Raw genomic sequence first — 22,063 nt, 5'->3', positions numbered from 1 at the left:
AGTAACGGGATCCAGGGTGTGATAAGGAAACACTGGAGGATTATTGAGTCTGGCAACCTTAAAATTCCAAAGCCCTACTTTGCCTTCAAGCACACAAGCAACCTACAGGATATGTTGGTACACACTCGCCCACCTCTCAAGCAAAAACAAACACAAAGTACATTGTGGAACCTGAACCAAGTACAAGGACACTACACTTGTGGCCAGTGTGGAGTGTCACCTGACAAAATATACTAAAGAAGTCACTTTCCCTAACAACCAGATCTGGACACAACGAGCACATACAAATTGCAACACCAAGAACTGTATCTACTTGATTGAATGCCCATGCCCATTGAGATATATCGGGATGACCACTCGAGCAGTGAAAACACGCATTATCTGAGGGGGCGGGGGTGGCGATGGGGTCTGGGTCTCAAGGCGCTTGAGGGGCGGTATGAGCAGCTCCATCTCATCCGAAAAGGCAGGTCTTGAGGTTCTTGCTGAATGCTTCCAGTGTGGGGGTTTGTCTGATGCCGAGGGGGAGTTTGTTCCAGGTCTTGGCTGCGATGTAGGAGAAGGATCGCCCCCCCCCCCCCCCCCCCCCCCCTCCACTCTGGCTCTGCGGATGCATGGGATTTCAGCCATGGCTAATTCGGCAAAGCAGAGGCTTCTCTTGGATCCAAAGAAACAGGAGCCAGAGGGTGATAAGGAAACACTGGAGGATTGAGTCTGGCTACCTTAAAATTCCCTAAGCCCCGCTTCGCCTTCAAGCGCACAAGCAACCTACGGGATATGTTGTTATACACTTGCGAGCCTCTCAAGTAAAAACAAGCACAAAGTACACTGTGGAACCTGAACCCTGTACAAGGACACTACCCTTGTGGCAAGTGTGTAGTGTGTCACCTGACAAAACATACTAAAGAAGTCACTCTCCGTAACAACCAGATCTGGACACAACGAGCACATACAAATTGTAACACCAAGAACTGTATCTACTTGATGGAATGCCCATGCCCATTGAAATGTATCGGGATGACCACTCAAGCAGTGAAAACATGCATTATCGAACATTGGAGCAACATCCGTTATCCGATAATCACCACTAAAATGAGTCCACACTTCATTAACCACCAAAACATGACAGAAGAAATGAGCACACTTAATACACCCTCTAATTTACAGCAGAGGTACCTCACTCCCTGCATGTCCGCCCTCACTAAGCAGACCACCACACACCTGAGGTTGATCATTATTGATGTAAACCGTTATAATCAAACGTTGATACTCAATACATTTGACCACTACTGCTTCTTTCTTCCTCATGAAGGCGTCCCCTATATTGGTCGGGACCCCCCCATTTCACTTAAGAAACCCAAATTTGCCTCGCTAAAGGTAAGTCACGACTATGTGTTAACTAGGCTCCGCCAACATGGCAAGTCCAGTATTAGTTAGCACAACATTTTCCAAATGTCCTCTAGATATCCTACTGAGTAAGCTACAGGCTCACGTCACATTAACACTAGTATGTGCACCACTGGTCATGCATAATTCACAGTGCATGTATGATGCATTGCTTTCTTTTAGCTAAAATTTATCGCTTGTACTTTTCCACCTTGTGTCTCCCTCTTGTAGAGGGAAACACAGATCGGCACCCACCCCCGGGTATCCGGTCCACACTAATAGGCAATCCTCTTATAGCGAGGAGACCCCCCCAGCCTCAGACAGGGGCTAGTACAATACTTTTTTCTAGGTCCTGATGAAGTGCCACCCAAACATGGGCTTTCATGGCACGAAACATGTTGACCGACTACATCTAACTAGTCAACACCTGAGACTAGTAGCTATCCTGGTACCTCAAGACCACCTGATAGCACCACTGTTTTACTTAAGCCATGGTACCCTTCCTCATTAAAAGTGTTTTGAAAAGAACAAGTTACTTACCTTCGGTAACGCTTTTTCTGGTAGATACAATATCTGCCTGTGGATTCCTCACCTTGTGAATATCCCTTTGCGCCAGCAACATTCGGAAATTCTTTTCGTAGCTTCGCGCCGACGTGGACTTGGACGTCATAGAGGCACGGCACCGCTCGCGACTCCGCTGACATCACCGACGCCTATAATAGGCCCCCGCCGGCGTGATGACATCAGTTCCGCCCTTTTTTCCGTGCCTTCGAGGCACACGGACGGACCAATGACAGTAGACATATACGCAGTACAAATATCAAGGTAACACACACAGTGTGAAGCAAATGCAACAAAACATTTGAAATAAACAACCCCTTGAAAATAAAACAAATACATAATAGAAGCTCTGGCATAGAAGAGTGGACAACGGGGAGGCGGGTGGGTCAGTGAGGAATCCACAGGCAGATATTGTATCTACCAGAAAAAGCGTTACCGAAGGTAAGTAACTTGTTCTTCTGATGGATACATCTGCCGTGTGGATTCCTCACCTTGTGAATAGAGTCCCACAGCAGTCCCCACTCCCGGAGGAGGGTGTCCACTCTTCTAGACCAGGAAATCCTGAAGGACAGAGCGTGCAAAATGACCGTCCCTCCTCACTTCGGAATCCAAGCAGTAATGCTTCGCGAATGTGTGGAGGGAAGACCAAGTTGCCGGTCTACAAATATCCTCTACAGGCACACCTCTAGCCAATGCTGAGGTCGAAGACTTAGCTCTAGTAGAATGAGCCCTTATACCCTCTGGTGGTTCCTTACCGGCCAAAGAGTAGCAGATCTTAATACAGAGGACGATCCCATCTTGATAAAGTCCTCTTATGGACCGCTCTTCCTCTCTTGCAGCCAGCAAAGCCAATGAAGAGCTGGTCATCCAACCGACAGTCTTTAGTTCTGTCCAGGTAAAAAGACACCGCCCTCTTGGGGTCCAGACGGTGTAATCTCTCCTCATCCTTGGAAGGGTGTGGGGGAGGATAAAAGGTAGGAAGGGTAATGGATTGACCAAGGTGGAAAGGAGTCACCACCTTAGGCAGAAAAGCAGCCCTGGTCCTAAGAACCATTCGATCAGCATGATTGGTCAAGAAAGGGGGCTTGTAACTAAGAGCTTGAAGCTCACTTACCCTCCTTGCCGAGGTTATCGCAACGAGGAAAACTGTCTTAAGAGTCAAAAGCCTCATAGGACATTTGTGAAGAGGCTCAAAGGGAGCACCCATCAGAAAGGTCAAAACAAGATTAAAGTCCCACTGAGGCACAATAAAAGGAGTAGAAGGGAACTTATTTATGAGGCCCTTCAAAAACCTTAAGACTACAGGAGATTTAAAAAGAGAGGGCTGGTCAGGCAAACAGATAAAAGCCGACAGCGCTGAAAGATAGCCCTTCACTGTGGCAACAGCAAGCCCCTGCTGTGCCAGAGAAAGGGCAAACTGGAGAACATCAGATAAATGGGCCTTCAAAGGGTCTATAGACTTCTCCCTGCACCAAGTAACACATTTTGACCACCTATAAGAATAGATGGACTTAGTGGAGTCACGCCTGGCTGACAAGATGACATGCACTACATCAGGCGAGAGAGAAAAAGAACTCAGGTTGCCCCGTTCAATCTCCAGGCATGAAGGTGTAAGATCTGGAGGTGGGGGTGTAGAACCTGCCCCTCCATCTGGGAGAGGAGATCTGCCCTGTGAGGGAGACGGAGCAGCAAGCACGAGGAGAGGTGGAGAAGATCTGTGTACCACACCCTTCTTGGCCAATCCGGGGCGATCAATATAACTTGGGCCCGGTCTTGGCGAATCTTCCTCAGAACCCGAGGAATCAAGGGTATGGGAGGAAATGCGTAAAGGAGTCGTGAGTCCCAACTCAAATGAAACGCGTCCCCCAAGGCTCCTTGCATCGGATACTGGAGACTGCAGAATAACGGGCAGTGAGCATTCTCTTGAGTGGCAAAAAGGTCCACCTGAGGAGTCCCTCACATCCGAAAGACGTGGCGAACTACCTCCGGATGAAGCCTCCATTCGAGGTCGGCAGAGAACTGCCGACAGACTGTCTGCACGAACGTTCTGAACTCCGACCAGATGATTTGCCATCAGACAAATCCGATGGTCCTGAACCCAGGACCAGAGGCGCAGAGCCTCTCTGCAGAGACACTGTGACCCCACTCCTCCCTGTTTGTTGATGTACCACATCGCGGTCGTGTTGTCCGTCAGGACCTGGACCGAACGACCGCGCAGGGAAGGGAGGAAGGCCTTGAGCGCCGACGTATCGCCCGCAACTCTAGAAGGTTGATATGAAGCAACCTTTCCTCCGGAGACCAAAGACCCTTGACCTCCAGGTCCCCCAGATGAGCAACCCACCCTAGAGTGGATGCATCCGTTATTACTGTGGCCACCGATGGAGGCAGTTGGAAAGGCTTTCCTTGCGACAGATTGCCTTCCACGCTCCACCAAGACAGATCTGCCGCAGTTTCTCTGGAGATCCTCACTGACTCCCTGAGATCTCCGCTGTGCTGATACCACTGCCTGCGGAGGCACCACTGGAGTGCCCTCATGTGCCAGCGTGCATGGTTGACCAATAGAATGCAAGAAGCCATCAGATCGAGCAGGCGAAGGACCTTCAGGACTGGAACAACCGCTCCATTGAAAAATAAAGGAATCATTGCCTGTATGTCGCGAATCCTTTGAGGAGGAGGGAATGCACGGCATACAGTTGTATCCAGTACCGCACCTATGAACAGGTTGCGCTGGGAGGGCACCAGGTGGGACTTGGGTACATTTTTTGAAAAACCCAACCTGTGCAACAACTGAGTTGTCTCCTGCAGATGATGGAGCACCTTCTCGGACGACTCTGCCTTGATCAGCCAGTCGTCCAAATACGAGAATACAGGAATCCCCGACCTTCTGAGATGTGCTGCCACCACTGCCATCACCTTGGTGAAGACTCGAGGCGCAGTAGTAGGCCCAAACGGAAGGACCGCAAACTGGTAGTGTTGCGACCCAACCGTAAAACGGAGATACTTTCTGTGCGACTTCAAGATGGGAATATGAAAATACGCATCCTGTAAGTCGAGCGACAACATCCAGTCTTCTTCCAGCAGCGCTTGAAGAACCTGTGCAAGAGTGAGCATCTTGAACTTTTCCTGTTTCAGGTAAAGGTTCAAGATCCTGAGATCTAGGATTGGCCGAAGTCTGCCATCCTTCTTAGGGATCAGAAAATACCGGGGGTAGCATCCCTGACCCCTCTCCTGCTCCGGAACCACCTCTATCGCACCCTTTCTGAACAGTGCCAGGACTTCTTCCTGCAGGAGAAGCAGGTGGTCCTCCGAACAATAACCCTGGCAAGGAGGGTAATTTGGGGGAAACTCCCGAAAGGGAAGAGCATACCCATTCCCCACGAGATTTAGAACCCAAAGAACCGATGTTATCAATTCCCAATCTCGTAGAAAATGGGTAAGCCGGCCCCCCACTGGGACCACATGATCCGGAATGGCGGATCTAGGGCTGCTTTGCTGCGTTGGCAGGGGGCTGGGAAGGGGAAGAAGAGGAGGAGGAGGAAGCTTGACGGCCTCTAGGACGGGCTCTTTGCCTGCCCCTGTATGATTTGTACAGCGTATTTTGCTGTTGCTGTGGCTGCTGCTGATATGGTCTGTAGGAACGAAAGGAAGATCTGCCAAATCCTCTGAAGCGCCTTCCAGTAGTACCCCTGGACTGAAGGCCCAAAGATTTCGTAGTGGCCCTACTGTCTTTAAAACGTTCCAAAGCCGCATCAGCCTTCTTGCCAAACAATCCTGAGCCATCAAAAGTCAAGTCCATCAAAACAGACTGAACATCTGTAGAGAACTCCGACGTTTTAAGCCATGCGGCTCTCCTAGTGGCCACGGAAAAGCCCATGACCCTCGTCACCGAATCAGCAGTGTCCAACCCACTCTGAATCACCTGCCTCGCAGCAACCTGAGTGTCCGATATCACCTCCTGAAAATCCTTTCTATCCTCCTCAGGGATTTTCGGAACCAACTGCTTAACAGAATCCATCAAGGCGTGGACATACCGCCCCATCAGACAAGTTGCGTTGGTTGACTTTGACGCCATACTGGCTGAGGAGAAGACCTTCTTAGCAGCCTGATCCTGCTTTCTGGACTCCTTATCCCCAGGAACCTGTGGAAAAGCACCAGCAGACCTCTTCGAGCAGGCAGCCTGCACAACCAAACTCTCAGGCAGGGGGTGCGTTGACAAAAAATCAGGGTCACCAGGCGCAACCCTGTACCTCCTCGCCACTGCCCTAGAAACCGCAGGAGTAGACAAAGGCTTCTTCCAAACCTCATAGATGGGTTCAGCTAACGCATCATTAAAGGGCAGCATTGGTTCAATAGAAGAGGAGGGTGAGTGAAGAACTTCAGTTAGAAGATTTGACTTATACTCAGCAGTGGGCAGAGTAATGTTCAACAAATTTGCCGCCTTTTTGATAACAGTGTGATAAAGCACCACATCCTTTGAAGGCACATTCGACACCGAAGCCAAATCCCACTCAGGAGACAGTTCAAGCCCACTGGCCTCTCCCAGGTCCTCAAAAGGATCTTCAGACTCCTGTAACTCTCCTTCCTCCATATCAGCATACCGATATTGTTCTTCCTCCAGAAGTCTCTGGGCTTCTCTCCGTGACCTTTCCTTCACGATAGAAGTCGAAGGATCCGGAACCGACTCCGACGGGGCCGGGGCCGGCGTCGAACCCGAAGTCGGATGAGGTCGTTTCACACGAGGTCGAACAGAATCCTGCCTCGGAGTCGTAGGCAACGGCGTCGATGGAACCGGCGTCTACGGAGTCGGCGTCGACGACACAGGCGGTGTCGGAAAATGCCAATGCGGTGGTAGAGCCGGCATAAAAGGCATGAAGGGGGCAGGAGCATAAGCTTGGGGAACACCCAAGTTAAAAGACATAGGACCCGTGGGACCAACAGGTGCACCAGACGGGTACATCGCCCTGGAATAAACACCAAACATGGCGCTCAGGAATTGGGATGGATCCTGACCTGGAGCCGGAAAATCTGGATACGGTCCTCCGGGCTGTTCCCAAAGAGGCGGAGTCGACACGAAGTCGACCTCTTCCCCGAGCCCCGGAACCGGGGTCGACGAACCCGCAGGCACCGGAACCTCGGCCCCACCAACCTTCTGCACCTCACCTTCATCCTCCTGACCAGAAGGATTGGACAGATCTGGAGAAGGGATAGCCAACTGCTTGGCGACTCGGGCGAATTCGGATGCGAAGCTTCACCAACAGAGTCCTGAGCCTCCGACGCCGAAACCTCCGCTTCTTTATTAAGAAGTTTGACCTGCGACTTCGGCCTCGAACCAGAGTCCTTCCCTGAGTGATGACGTGACTCATGGCTCCTCTTCTTATGCTTTTTCCTTGAGGATCTTGAAACATGAGCTGAAGACGATTCCGAGCGCGACTTCGATCAAGACCTCGACCTCGAACGCCGAGATCGAGACTTCAAAGTCTTTTTAACCTTCTTATTCTTCAGCTTTGCCACGAGGAGTTTCGTCTCCCTTTCCCGCAGGGCCTTTGGGGTCATCTTCTTACAACAAGGGCAATCCTCGACGTCATGGTCGGAACTCAGGCACCAGACGCAGCACTCATGCGGGTCAGTAATAGACATTGTCTTGCCACATTCTCCGCAAGCCTTAAAGCCAGTCTTCTTCGACGACATCTCGAAGAAAACAGAAACAGCAATAATAGAACAAGGGTAACAAAGTTACCAGGAAGCTACAGTACGATCCCAGAAAAACGTTAGGGTCGACGACGCGGAAAAAAGGGAACTGATGTCATCACGCCGGTGTGGGCCTATTATAGGCGTCGGTGACGTCAGCGGAGTCGCGAGCCGTGCCGTGCCTCTATAACGTCCAAGTCCACGTCGGCGCGAAGCTACGAAAAAAATTTCCGAATGTTGCTGGCGCAAGGGGATATTCACAAGGTGAGGAATCCACACGGCAGATGTATCTATCAGAAGAGTTTTTATTGTAGGCCACCAGGACCGATTTGAGTCACTACGCACCCACACAAACCTTTCACTCCCTCGCTAGCATTCACCTATACGGCACCCTTAGGTCAAAAGATCTCTGATAAACAAGCCCCCAGCCCCGTTAGGCAATGTAACGTAGGCCTAGGGTGTCTACCCTATTCATCGAACCTGCCAAGTGGCTTACAACTATCTGAACCTGGTTTGATAATACTAAAATCCAGAAATCAAGTGCTTCAGCACAGAGATGACTGGACCCTATCTCACACAGAAGCAGTATTGTCTGTAAATAGACAAGTTTTACCTTGCACAGAAAGTAGAAACAAATTCAATATCCAGTGAATCACCATAAATTGCAGCAGGTCGATATGAAGATATTTCTCCAGAAGAGATCAAATGTCCCCCAATGAATTGTCTACAAGATGGCCCCAAACCGAAGGAAAGGGTGTCTGTAACCCTCTTAAGTGCATTCTGAGATGGACATAATGACTAGACATCAGAAAAACCGCCTGTGCATGTCCATCACCAAAGAACCTTTAGAACTTAATGGCGGACTGTCAGCCCATCCCGAAGATTTCGGCAGAGTTCAAACCACAGTTACCGCAGACATGACTTTTTCCTCTAACCTGGACAGGACTTTTTCCTCTAACCTGGAGAGGTAACCAGGACACAGAATGAGCTAGAAAACTGATTTATTTAAACATGTGGAATCCACAAAAGGTGTGAGGGTGATCCCTACAGTGGTGGGGAGCACACAGTGTTTTTTTTTTGATGGAGGTTTCTATGGTCCGCAGCCTTTTGTAGGCTCACGCCCAGGGCAGCGACGAGGCAGGAACAAGAGGGGGAACAATGTGATGTGGCAAGAAGAGGAAGGAGAAGAACCTCGGTGACAATCAGAAGCATGACGGGTGCCCTCCAGAATCAACCATCGAGCAACAGAAGGGGGACTTAGTGGTCAACATAACACCGTGGGCCCTCACTGATCTACAAAAGGCAGTCCTCAATAAAGGCCTAGGCTTTGCACCAACGAACAAACTGGACAACTTCAAACTGCATGCAGAAATTTGTAAGATAAAATAAAACTCCAGGCATTCTTCCGTAATAAAGATGACACCACTGCAACCACAGACCCTGGGTTAAAACCAAAGTCAACCTTTACTCCACCAGATGCAGTTCTGCCAGTAGAGGTACTCGCCTTTGAGAAGGCGATCATGACACACCTACAGAAACTAAACACAAATACAAGAGTCTTCCACAACACCAGCAACTTGGAACAGAAAGCCATCAAACAACTTGCAGGTAACAAAGATATCATCATAAAACCTGCAGACAAAAGGGGGGGTGATTGTGGTGCAAACAACTACTGCCTATGACCGTGAATGCCTTAGGCTCCTATCGGATAGGAGGAATTACATTGTCCTACAGGAAGACCCCACTGAATCAATGCGTACATGTATAGTGGGAATGGTGGAAGAAGCCCTGGCTCATGACTGACTATCAAAAAAAGCGGCAGATTTCCTAATCCAGACAGCACCTAAGGTACCTTACTTCTACACCATACCAAAAATACACAACAACCTAGATGCACCGCCTGGTAGACCAATAGTCCCAGGTATCGGTTCAATCCTTGAACCCTTATCCCGCTTTGCAGACGCTTTCTTGCGTCCCCTTGTACAAGCTACCAACACATATCTTAAGGACACCAAAGCGGTTCTCCAATTGCTGCAAGATTTACCCTTTGATCCCACAACTCAGTTATTACTGAGCTTGGACATAGAGAGCCTGTATACAAGCTCACCCCATGATGAAGCTCTTTACATCATTGAAGAAGTTCTTGTCTCCACCCCTTGGGAATATCCAACTCCCAGAAGTGTTGTTCTTGAATGTATCTCCACGGCACTAACCAAAAACATTTTAGAGTTCAACAAAACACTATACCTACAGAGCCACGGTACCAGCATGGGGAGCACTTTCGCTCCAAGCCTGGCCGGCCTGTAAGTCCACCATCTGGAGACACAAAAAATCCTCCACACAGATAACCCTTTCAGGAGCAACATACTGATTTGGAAGCGCTGTATAGATGACATATTTGTCATCTGGAATGGTGACTTACTATATGTGACCCAATTAATGGTGTGGCTCAATACTCAAAACGCATTTCTAAAATTGACAAACTCTGTCTCAAAGGAAACGCTGGTATTTCTGGACCTAAATACCTACCCAGAGGACGGACTGCTCAAAACAACCACTCACTTCAAGCCTACTGCCAGAAACTGCCTCCTAAGATTCAACAGATTCCATCCACGACACCTCTGTGAGAATCTCCCGTATGGATAATTTCTTCGTCTCAGAAGAAATTGTACTGACATAGGAGAATACAAAACACAGGTGGCAGACCTAAAAAAGAAACTTCAAAAGAGACAATATCTTGCCCCAGTGATCAATAAAGCCATGAAAAGAGCCCGCAACAATAACAGAGAGGCCCTCCTAGAAGACAAAGTACTAAAAGAGACTAACCAGAAAAGACCCACCTGTGTGACAACCTACAACACTCATTCCAACGAAATATCCAAAATCGTCAATAGGCATTGGCGCACCTTGGTATGTTGTGATCTGGACTTTGATAAATCCCTGTTCGCACATAGGTGAGGTAAAAACCTTAAAGATATACTAGTATATACCCGCCCTCAGGACAAACACCCAGACCAACCTATACTACATGGAATACAGGGGCACCATCCATGTGGCAACTGTAGTAGCGGTCACCTGACTAAGAAAAGTAGGCAACTCATTTTCAGGAATGGTACATCATGGGATCAAAGAAAATTCACAAACTGTAACAGTAAGAACTTCGTATATATGATCACATGTCCATGCGGTCTCGAGTATATAGGGATGACTACGAGACCAGTAAAAACCAGGATGAATGAGTACAAGAGCAATGTAAGGTGCAAGAAAAGTACAACAAAAATGGCAACACATTTTTTAAATAAAATGCACTGTGTGAATGATCTGATTTGGACCGTCATCGAACAACTGCCCTCTGACAAAGGTCTCTTTGAAAAAGAGCAACGATGGGTGTTCCGGCTGGGCACCCACGTGATGGGTCTCAATGATGACATTCCGTGGGGCCAACTTAAATAACTATGTCACCATAAAAGAACACACACAGCATCAGCCAGTAGCCACCAAGTACTTTCGTGTCTGACATTTATTATATACATGCAGCATTCAATGCATGCCTGATGGTATTGACCCATAGGAGCAGCCTAATGCGCACCAATTGAATATGCCACTGTTCTGGCGCTATTTCGCTGCTGTCACAGTATTTAAAACAGAGCGTTTCTGTACAGAGGTCTCAAATACTAATGTGTATATGCAGCTCCTTTGTCCCATCCACCTTCACAGCAGGATAACGCTTTTACCTGCGCAAGCGCGGGGCCAGAGTCACCTTACAGCCCTCGCACGTTTGGAATTCGGCCGCAACCGCTGACGTTATTGAGGCGCACTTTTTCACGCATGCACACCGCGTCCCGCCCATGCGCGTGCGCGATTTGGCCTTTCACGCCGACAAAATCAGGGAGTATTTCGGCCCATGCGAGAAGCTAGAGACACTGCGTCCCGCCTCTCGCACATGCGCTTTGACCGCCGGCACCTATGACACTCACAATCGATCCGGAACGACCGTATTTGGGCATTAAGTCCTTTACGTTTTCAATCAATTACCTCCTAAATAGGCGCCAGCATGGATATTTAAAGCGCCTAACCACGCTCCTTCTCACTTCCCTCGGAGCCGCGTTGTGGGATAGTCGGACGCAGGAAATCCCTCGTAACAGTGAGTAACAATCTGGCGGAAGCATTTTTGAACATCAACAAAATAAGTGGAATATAAAGCATGACATTGGGATCGAATCTTACTTTCACAGGGTGCCAATTCAGCACTACAGACCACCAACGTTCGGAGGCTCATGGTGCTAACCAAACTTTGGCAGCAAGTATGATTTATTGCAACTTGAGTCTCCCCTCTAATCAAGCATTAATTGACCCATAATCCTTTAAAGGTTATACAACTAGAGCGTGTGGTTTATGTTCAGTGTTATGTTTGTTATGTCTTCGTCCTTTTTTTACAGGGAGCATTATCACCAGTAGGTTGACAATATTTGTCTAGTTGCTGCTGCCCTCACATAATAATTTTTTCTAGGTCACTGAACCTCTTTTTGTTGGCTATGGATTGACATATTACCAATCTATTGTTCCACTCTTTATGCTCTTGTTTCAGGTTCTCAATTGCAGAAATCTTAAAGAAATACAGGCACATACTAGCCTTTTATTATTTTATTTTCACTTTTCTGTAAATACCAGACTTCTTAAACAAACGTGAGTAAGGTGAGGACCCTGTCCTGAAGAAAGAGCTACGCTCCGAAACATGTTGACACACACAAGAGGTAACGTACTTTAATATACAAATTACCTCAAGTTTTCACCCCTTTTAACAATACCAGCACGGGGGTACATTAACGTTTTTTGGAAAACTCCACGTGCCAGGTCATTTTTAAATATTCACTTAAACCCCACCACTCACCAACATTTATATAACCCCACATACACCACACAGAACCAAAAAAGTACTCCCGCGTAGTCCTAGTGTAGCAGCACGCCGCATCCGGTAGAGGGGTGCGAAGACCCAGATGATGAAGCATGACACTAAGGGTCCTTGTGGTGTGTGAGGGGTATTTAAAAAAACACTGCGTGCTCCCCACCACTGTAGGGATCACCCTCACACCATATGTGGATTCCACATGTTTAAATAAATCTGTATAGGGAGAACAAATCCATTATTACTCTCTCTCTGTCCTCCTTTTTGTTATAGTTGCTAGAAAACTGAATGTCAACATGAGACAAAACATCGGGGTCATAGCCTACATGTTGCAAATCTTCCGGTCTGGAAGAAAAGTCTTCCGACGGTCTGTATGCAACACCACCCCAATAAACAACAGGTAGTGAGACAGATGTAGATTCAATTTAGGAAAAATGGTAAAGAAGCCAACATGGTTAAACAAGTACGATGTCTGACAACTATGACAGGAAAAGCTTTCTGAGGGGAACCTCCCATTATCAAGCAGTCATCGAGATACATGAAGTCATGAACATCCAATTTCTGGAGGTAGGTGGCCGCCACCACAGCTGCCAGATTCTTTGAAAACACTTATGTAGTCGACCTCAGCCAAAAAGGTAGGACAGTGAATTGGAAGTGGTCCTCCTCCACCACAAGTAAAACCTGTGAAAACTTGAGAATGGAAAGAAGCAGGCTTCCTTCATGTTTAAACCCTGCTGATCTACAACAATCTTGAAACTATTGTTGTGTTATCAAGGTGTTCAGGAATCTGAGGTCCAATATTGAGCACAGGCCTTTTCCGGGACCAGCTAAATAGTAGGAATATAATATTTCTTACTGACTGCTTTCTCCACCTTCTCTATCACACACTTGCAGAGGAAAGCAACAACCGCCTTCAACAAGGGGTAACCAGTGGCAAGTCATCCAGAAAACAAGGCAAAACCGCACTGAACTATTTGCAGCACCCACTGGTCTGAGGTCCAGAAACATCCATCCATCTACAGGTTGACTGTGCTTCTGCAAGAATAAATGAAAGCAGTTTTGTTGGGGGTGGTTTTGGCAGAATAGGAGGAGGATTACTGTTATTGTTACTGCCTTGCTTTTGCACCATCCCTGACCACTACACAGACTGCAGGTAGTACTCAGGTTGCAAAGGATGCCTCAGCTGCGAAGGTTGAACCCTGAAGCAGTCGCCAAACTTGCTACACTGTGGATGAAGCTGCCAGGCAGACCTAAATATTCATACGTGCAGAGAGATTTCCCAATCTCTTGGTCTGCCAGGCAGTTTATTCTCTGCTTAAAGAATTCACCCACTTAGTTTCAAATTCTCCCTATTAAGTAGCATTTTCAAAGAACCCTTCATGTAGTCAGGTTGTTGGTAATGAGAAATGCTTTTTCCTCACAAAGTATGAGTGCAGCAGCAAACAGGCATGTGGGGTCTCCTGTACGCATTAACAGACTGCAGATGCAGACCCTCTGAGTCCAATTGTGTCAAGATGCTTTAAATTCTGGTAAAGGATAGTATTCTGATTCATTTACAAGAAAAAGCTATCTAAGTTGAATACTGTGACCCGATGCATTTTGGGCTTCAGAATTGTGAAGGGGTGAGACATTCGAGAGCTGTCAGCAGCTAAAAAATGAATTTAAGAGAAGCAAGTAAATTCTGTTACTTAACACTTGATGACATTAATGTTTATAGCTTAGGAATCACCAACAGATTTATGCTTCACACACAAATAACACCCTATGCTTATATTTGATATACCCAACCTATCTTCATGTACCTTAGCTCTCAGAGGGGCCTACACAGATAGCATCTTGGAACTACATTCAATGTACCTGACCTGTCTTTGTGCATGTACTAATTAACTACTTGCAGAAGTTAATGGTTGTGTCTATAGTTTAGTCAGTTTTCAACCAGACCTCCCACATTTATTAAAATATCTGTTTAGCCCATAAACCTTCTTTTTGGTCTGCTTGGGTTTCTTCGGCTTTTCTTCCAACTCCTTTTTATCCTTTGTACTTTCTTCATCCGAGCTACTGCAAACATTTCTTGTCATCTGTCGAGTTTGCCTTTTGGGTGGCTGCAGGTTAATTCCGGCATCAGCTGTCCAGTCTGAATATTCACTAGATGACTCACTGTTTTAGAACAGAAAGGTGACATTCATTTTGAAGAACAGTAAAGTTCTCAAATTAAGTTTTCAAAATAAAATCTTTTACTATCTCAAAAACTCCAAATTTAGTTTATGAACAAATTAATTCACTCTGCATGCAAATTGTAAAGACTGTATATTTAACAGACCAATTATGATTTTCTTCCAAGATTATTCATTTCCATTCACTTCATCGCTCAACGTCACAATTTCTTTAAAAGATATAATATACTCTATTAATTTTCACAAACACCTGTGAGTTTACCTTTCCCTTGAAAAATAACAAAGCAATTGCGAAAAATGAAAAAAATATCATATATTCACCTGGAAGACGTCTCGCTATGCCATGCACCCCCTGCTTCATCTGCAGATGCATCACTCGGACCAGCCCTTTCCTCTTCCTTGTATGGAAACCCAAAAGAACATTTTATTATGGACATGTCACACAACAGGTCTTATCTACATGAGACTTACTTTTTCCATTAGTACAGTTAATTAAATCACAGATGTACAGGAAGCAATTAAGTATGGCTAGGTATACATTCTCTCAATTCAACAATTGATAAGTTTCTAATTAAAATAACTCATTTTTTAAATTTCAAATGCAATTTCATCTGGGAAATTCGAATGTATTCCACTGCGAACACACCATACATTAAAAGTAGGATACTCAAAAGGAACGTTTATTTACCATGAACGTTTAGATGGCGGATCTGGTAAATATGTATTACTTCGGTTTTATATCACCTCTAAAGGCAAGATTCCTTGGTAAAAGTGAGTGTAAACTATTTGTGCTTACAACATGATTTTAAGGTGCCAACAACAAATATCTGTAAACTGCTGTCCACCACATACACTGCTGAACAGCAAGAAGTAATTGTCCACTAACCTAAGTGGAAAGCAAGTGATCTAAGTGGCCAGTGGCTTTCCACTGATTTCTGATTTATAGATATAAGAATAACTATTGGTTTGCTGCTGTTTCTTATAAGCCAGCATTCGTGTCTCTAGACCCTGACAGCAGTGATCAGCACATCAGGACCTGAAACCATAGTGATGAGCACAAGGTTCAACAGTAAAACAACATTAAAAATGGCACCCCATCCAACAGTTGATTTTGTCAGTTTTTTTTTTCAACCAGAGGGTGGATGGGTTTCAAGTGCTAACCACTCTTCCACCCCACCCTAACACACTCTGTCAGACTGTACAAAAATGGAGTGTAACACAGTAATACATATTTGTCTCATTAGGAACAAATACAATGGAGATGTGAATGCATAAAACAAAACAAATAAATCAACTCTGAATGACCACAGCAACAGACAAGTACATATTTATTTCCTGAATAGGATAACTCAAACGTGCAGGCTTTGAATTAAGTGCAAAGCCATGCTTACCTGGGAAGGTGGGAATTGAGACTTCAACTGAATGTATGCAAAAACATTGTGTTTGACAATATAAAAGTCGACTTGAAAATATGGAGGTAATAATGTATTAATCTACATTATTACCTATTACAATAACTAAAATGTCGTCCATAAAATGCTTTTTTTTTGTATGTGTATGACAGAGGTTCACTCCCGGCCCCTTGTCCTGTACTGCTCTCATTAGACCTGCTCTTATTTCACAGGGGGCATCCTCCTCCTCCCCCAGCCTCTGAACTTTGATCCTGAAGATCAGGCTCCAGCACACTTTTACTAGTGATTTTGGGACCATTCACAAATTTCATTTTGTAGTATGTTTAGTAGTACTTCTAATGAACTGCAAAATGCTATTCACAAACCTAAGTGCCTACGACTCCCCTATCTGCTGACTGCAGAGATCTCCATCCCTACTGCAGGGATTTCTGCACATGTAGATACACATTTAACAGTATGTCCAGTCCAGCAGGAGCTGCTGAAAATTGAAAATATTTATGTCTAAAGGGGACTGGTTTTGGGAGGAGGAAGGAGGGTTAAGGGAGGGGTTTTGAGAAGGACATGAAGCACCCACAAAAGAGTAAGCCTCTTCCTATTCTCAAACTAAATTTCTTAAAATTACCACAGCCAAAAGGGCAAAAAAGGACCTAAAACAGTCATAAACTTACTCTAGCTCCGAGTTAGAATAAGTTCAGCATCATGGCTGGTGAAGAAAAAACGCATTTTCTGCATGGTCACCCCAGATCTTTCATGTTTTGCTGGTCCCTATATTTTTGCTGGATATAGAAATCTGCAAACTTCACCCCTTCTGCCCAGTAGTAAAGTGTCTGAGATCCACATTTAAACATGGTGAAATTGGCATATTCGGAATCGGTATTTTTAACTCACCTATAGGTCTGTAGTAAATTCTACAAACTGTACCCAGGGCCTAAACGTTAAATGCTACAAGTAGATTCCAGCACCTATTTTGCCATCCACTACAGGGTAAAACATTTCTCCAGGCTCCAGCCCTCCGAGCCCAAGTTTAGTATGGCAGAAGACTTTGCTATCTTAAAAATACCCAAAGCGGGTAGGGTTGGCACCAGGAACTTTTCTACCATTGGCTAGGCCATGCCCAGGAGTTATTCCCACCCACTGTCTCATGCCAGGCATAAATATAGCATCTCCAGGCACCCACTTTAGAACACTCCTGAGCCTAGGAAGACCAGACGAAAACAGAACTAGTTGTCTGACCAGCAAAGAGCCTCACATCCACAGGGCTAGGACTAGTTGTGCAGGTGTTACCTACTATGAGAGGAAAGCACCCAAAGACTGACCTTTGTTAGCCCACTTCTGAGCTGGAGATGATGCCTGGACTGTCACAGAGGACAGAAGACCCAAGCCAAGCAGACTCCTAGAGCACACAGTCGGAGTGAGTCACATTTAGAGGGATAGTGTATCCCCCTTGGAAGTCCTAGAATGCAAGGAACCTACTCAATGCAGGGTAAAAAACCCTGAACTGAAAGACCATCTATAAGGTGTCTCCCTCCCCTGAGGTGGCAGAAGGAAGAGTGAAAGGAGTGTGTGTAGGACCGGATAATGAGACCCCTAGTCTGAGAAATCTTAAAGGATATAGAGACTCCTTGTCAGAGCCATGACTGGAAGCAAGACCAAGAACACTTCCTGTGCACACTTTAGGTTAGTCTTTCAAAAGGTCTATCAATAATGCTCATATATTCAAGTAAGAATGATAACAGGGTCGACACCAGTAGATGCTTTTTTGAGTTATATTATGGACCTTCTTCAAAGGGTAACATCAAAAGAAAACCAGCCGACACGTGTTTCGTGAATCGGGTAGTTACCCGTGACTCTTCAGGGCTGGGGATAACAAAATGATATGGTACAGTACACAATAATGGTCCAAAAGATTCCTATAACAAAAACGTGTGGTGAAGCAAGGAAAACACCTCCGTGTGAGTGGAAACCCTATGAGAACTGTGAAAAGGACAATAAGTTTGTGACTCTACAAATTTGGAAAGAAACCTACTATGAAGTGAGTATTATTGAAAGGAAAAACATGGGAAGGAAATCTCCTAATATACAGGCAATGATCAACATCAAAATGGTCGTAATCTATGTCATATAATAAGAACCAATTGAAAACGACGATGGTGGAGTGACATGTGAGTGCGTACAAACGGAGTAACTTCAAAATTACAGGAAAGGATTCAAAAGCAAAATACATAATCCAAACGAGCTAATTTTTTTCAATGGATCAACAATCAAAATGTAATAAAAAAGGGCAGTTCCAGGTATCTGTGTACCAGAATTTTCGCTTGCTGTAGGTAATCTGTGGTCTTAATGTGATAACCTCCCTTAGGGTTTTCTCAGCAAGTAGGAACTGCCAATGTTTATTGAGGCTTCTCTTGACCACCAAGCTCATGTCTTTATAGTCTGTAATGAGCCTTACTGGCTGAGCAGTTGGATTTGTGTGGTTCTTTTTAGGTCTCGCTCGAGACCTATTGCTGTGGAGTTGGCTCTCAAGGGAGAGAGACCTGGGCACGCGCGTCGATTTCACATCGTGGACGCGCATGACCAGCCTCCCGGAGCCGTGCACATCTCTTGCTCTACATTCCACATTCACAGCGGCAGCCTCTCACAATCACGCACGCGCGCACACACACACAAACACACACACACACACACACATGCAACCCCCCCACGGGCTCACGCGCTCGCGCGCACACACACACACACACACACACACACACACACACACACACAGCCACGCGCGCGCACACACACAAAGCCACGTGCGCGCACACACACACACACACAAAGCCACGCACACACCCCCCCCCACTCACAGGCTCACGCACGCACACACACAGCCACTCACGCACGCACACCCCACTCACAGGCTCACACACACACACACACACACACACACACACTCGTACACATCCCCTCCCCCCACTCACCGGGCTCTTTCCGCGTGTTCCGTGTCGCCTGCGCTGCAGCAAGAAGCACCTGCACGTGAACTTCAAGGAGCTGGGGTGGGACGACTGGATCATCGCCCCCTTGGAGTACGAGGCCCACCACTACGAGGGGGTGTGCGACTTCCCCCTGCGCTCGCACTTGGAGCCCACCAACCACGCCATTATCCAGACCCTCATGAACTCCATAGACCCCGGCGCCACGCCCCCCAGCTGCTGCGTGCCCACCAAGCTCACGCCAATCAGCTTCCTCTACATCGACGCCGGCAACAAGGTGGAGGATACGGTGGAGTCGTGGCCAATCAGCTTCCTCTATATCGACGCCGGCAACAACGTGGTGTACAAGCAGTACGAGGATATGGTGGAGTCGTGGCCAATCAGCTTCCTCTATATCCACACCGGCAACAACGTGGTGTACAAGCAGTACGAGGATATGGTGGTGGAGTCGTGTGGCTGCAGGTAGCAGTGGAGGTAGCTTGTATCTGACAAGGACAGGGACAGAGCGGGCTGGCCTGGGCTGAGGCCTGCACCACTCCAGTCACTGAAGGGGACCTGCCCTCGCAGGACTGGACCTGGGGAGGAAAGGAAACCCACCGGTGTGCTGCTCCAAGATGGCAGCCTCTGGCCACTGAAACACACAGTGAACCGCACACGCGTCTATATACCAATGCTTTAAAGTTTAAACGTATGAAAGTAAGCAAGTGAAGGCAACGTTCACGTCTGACCAAGCCTAGACCGCAAATCAGTTGCATCCGAGAGACAAGTCAAGGGACATATCGCAGTTACTTCAATCACATCGCGGCGCGGGTGCCTTCCATGCAGTGCCAGTGCCTACTCGGAGCTAATTTAGCACACGCTGGCGATGCCCAGGGTTCTCCGGGGCTCGTGTTTTAGAGGTTATATATATATATCGTTCCTCCCTCGGAGGGATGGAGAGCTGAGGAGGCTCCGGGCCGCTTGCACCGCTGGAGAGCGAGAATGAGGCCGGGGAGAAAGGGGCGGCGAGCCCCAGAGACAGCACGCCGAGGAATAGGAACCCGCTGGACTGAGGGCAGGAGGGAGGAGTGCCCATGACTGGGCGCTGAAAGGGACAGGCCGGTCATTGGTGTCTGACCGGCGGGAGACAAGCCTGGGTCATACATACTCTCAGAACAATGCCCTGTACCTAAAGCCGAATTACCATCTCTGATTGCTGCAAGAACTATCGCTTCCGAATTTAGCACTTTAAATACAAATCGAGGATTTTTTGTTACTACCAATCTCTGAAACAGACACGGAGTGTTCTTCTGGAACTTGGAAAGTTCACTTAGCTCCTACTTTCTATCTCTAGTGTAACTTGTACCACAGTAGTGACGTACAAGCTCTCCCTTCTCGCGCGGTTGTGACATATGTTGATTCCGGTATCTCCTAAGGATCCGTGAGTTATTAGTTGCACGTGCTCTGAACGGGTTTGTTTACAGTCGTCGGGCTGAGGGTTACATTCGTGTTTCACTACCAAGGGGCACCAGTGTCTTCAGGGAAGGAAGGCTGAGTCTTTCACTCCGTCCCTTTAAGGGTGTAGAGTCCTGCTTGACTCACCTGCTGCCGCCACCTTTTCACACTAGATTAACGCTGTTTATAACCTAACTGTTCTCCAATTAGTAGTATCTGGCAGCAAGGGTGTGCCCAGAGCTGGCAGCCCCCTAACGAGGCGCTACGCCGTTTATACCCTGACTGTTAATCAGTTAGAGTACCTGGCGGCAAGAGAGTGCCCAGAGTTGGCAGCCTCCTAACGAGGCGCTGCACACCTTCTCCATCTATCATGATCATGTCATCCTTAGGGGCTCTTGCAACATCTGTACAGCACACTGTTTTCTGTAATGTCAAAGTATTGTATATAGTGCGAACCCAGCTCCGTGCAAAGTCGGTGCCGGGCAGCAGGAGCAGGCCTGCTCTGACATGCTGTGGATAGGACTGTATAATAATCTGTGCTGTCCGGTGAGACTGGACTACAAGCATGGTCAGTACCGCCCTGCGTTCTGCAGGTTTGAACTGCACATCTTTATAAAGTGAAAGCACAGGTTACAGGTGATTTGACCAGAATCACACAATCGGTTGGGTGAAGTGCTGAAGCTGCGATTAGAACCCCAGTTTCCAGAGTGCAAGGTCAGCAGCTAAGACACTGGACTCGGACCCTTCCAGGCTGTGCCAATCAAGCATCCTACCTTGAAGGAACTGGTTTCATAACCCACCTTGGAGGTACCGGTTTCATGACTCACCTCAGGCACGGGGCTGACGCAGTTATTATTCACACAGCTCTGATGATGCACCTCAGGCACGGGGCTGACACAGTTATTATTCACACAGCTCTGATGATGCACCTCAGGCACAGGGCTCATAGCTGTTATTATTCACACCGCTCTGATGATGCACCTCAGGCACGGGGATGCCGGCAGTTATTATTCACACAGCTCTGATGATGCACCTCAGGCACGGGGCGGACACAGTTATTATTCACACAGCTCTGATGATGCACCTCAGGCACGGTGCTCACAGCTGTTATTATTCACACAGCTCTGATGATGCATCTCAGGCACGGGGCTCACAGCTGTTATTATTCACACAGCTCTGATGATGCACCTTAGCACGGGGCTGACACAGTTATTATTCACACAGCTCTGATGATGCACCTCAGCACGGGGCTGCCGGCAGTTATTATTCACACAAGCTCTGATGATGCACCTCAGGCACGGGGCTCACAGCTGTTATTATTCGCACAGCTCTGATGCACCTCAGGCACGGGGCTCACAGCTGTTATTATTCACACAGCTCTGATGATGCACCTCAGCCACGGGGCTGACGCAGTTATTATTCACACAGCTCTGATGATGCACTTCAGGCACGGGGCTCACAGCTGTTATTATTCACACAGCTCTAATGATGCACCTCAGGCACGGGGCTGCCGGCAGGTATTATTCACACAGT

General features: G+C 47.2%; 1 protein-coding gene across 2 annotated transcripts in view; it reads right to left on the bottom strand.

Moving 5' to 3' along the window:
• The window catches only part of BRWD3 (bromodomain and WD repeat domain containing 3), a 1,637,103-nt gene that overhangs the window by 993,564 nt on the left and 621,476 nt on the right, over positions 1-22,063 (bottom strand). For both annotated transcript variants that reach the window (XM_078688510.1, XM_078688511.1), the window contains 2 exons: positions 15,034-15,110; positions 14,518-14,695 (listed from right to left, as the gene is read on the bottom strand). In XM_078688510.1, the coding sequence (XP_078544636.1) occupies positions 14,518-14,695; positions 15,034-15,110 (255 nt within the window). The remainder of the gene's footprint in view (positions 1-14,517; positions 14,696-15,033; positions 15,111-22,063) is intronic.

Source organism: Lissotriton helveticus, chromosome 4_1 (assembly GCF_964261635.1).
Source record: "Lissotriton helveticus chromosome 4_1, aLisHel1.1, whole genome shotgun sequence".
Classification (NCBI taxonomy): Eukaryota; Metazoa; Chordata; class Amphibia; order Caudata; family Salamandridae; genus Lissotriton; species Lissotriton helveticus.
Note: the sequence above shows the minus strand (reverse complement) of the source record. Positions and strands in the feature narration are given on the sequence as shown.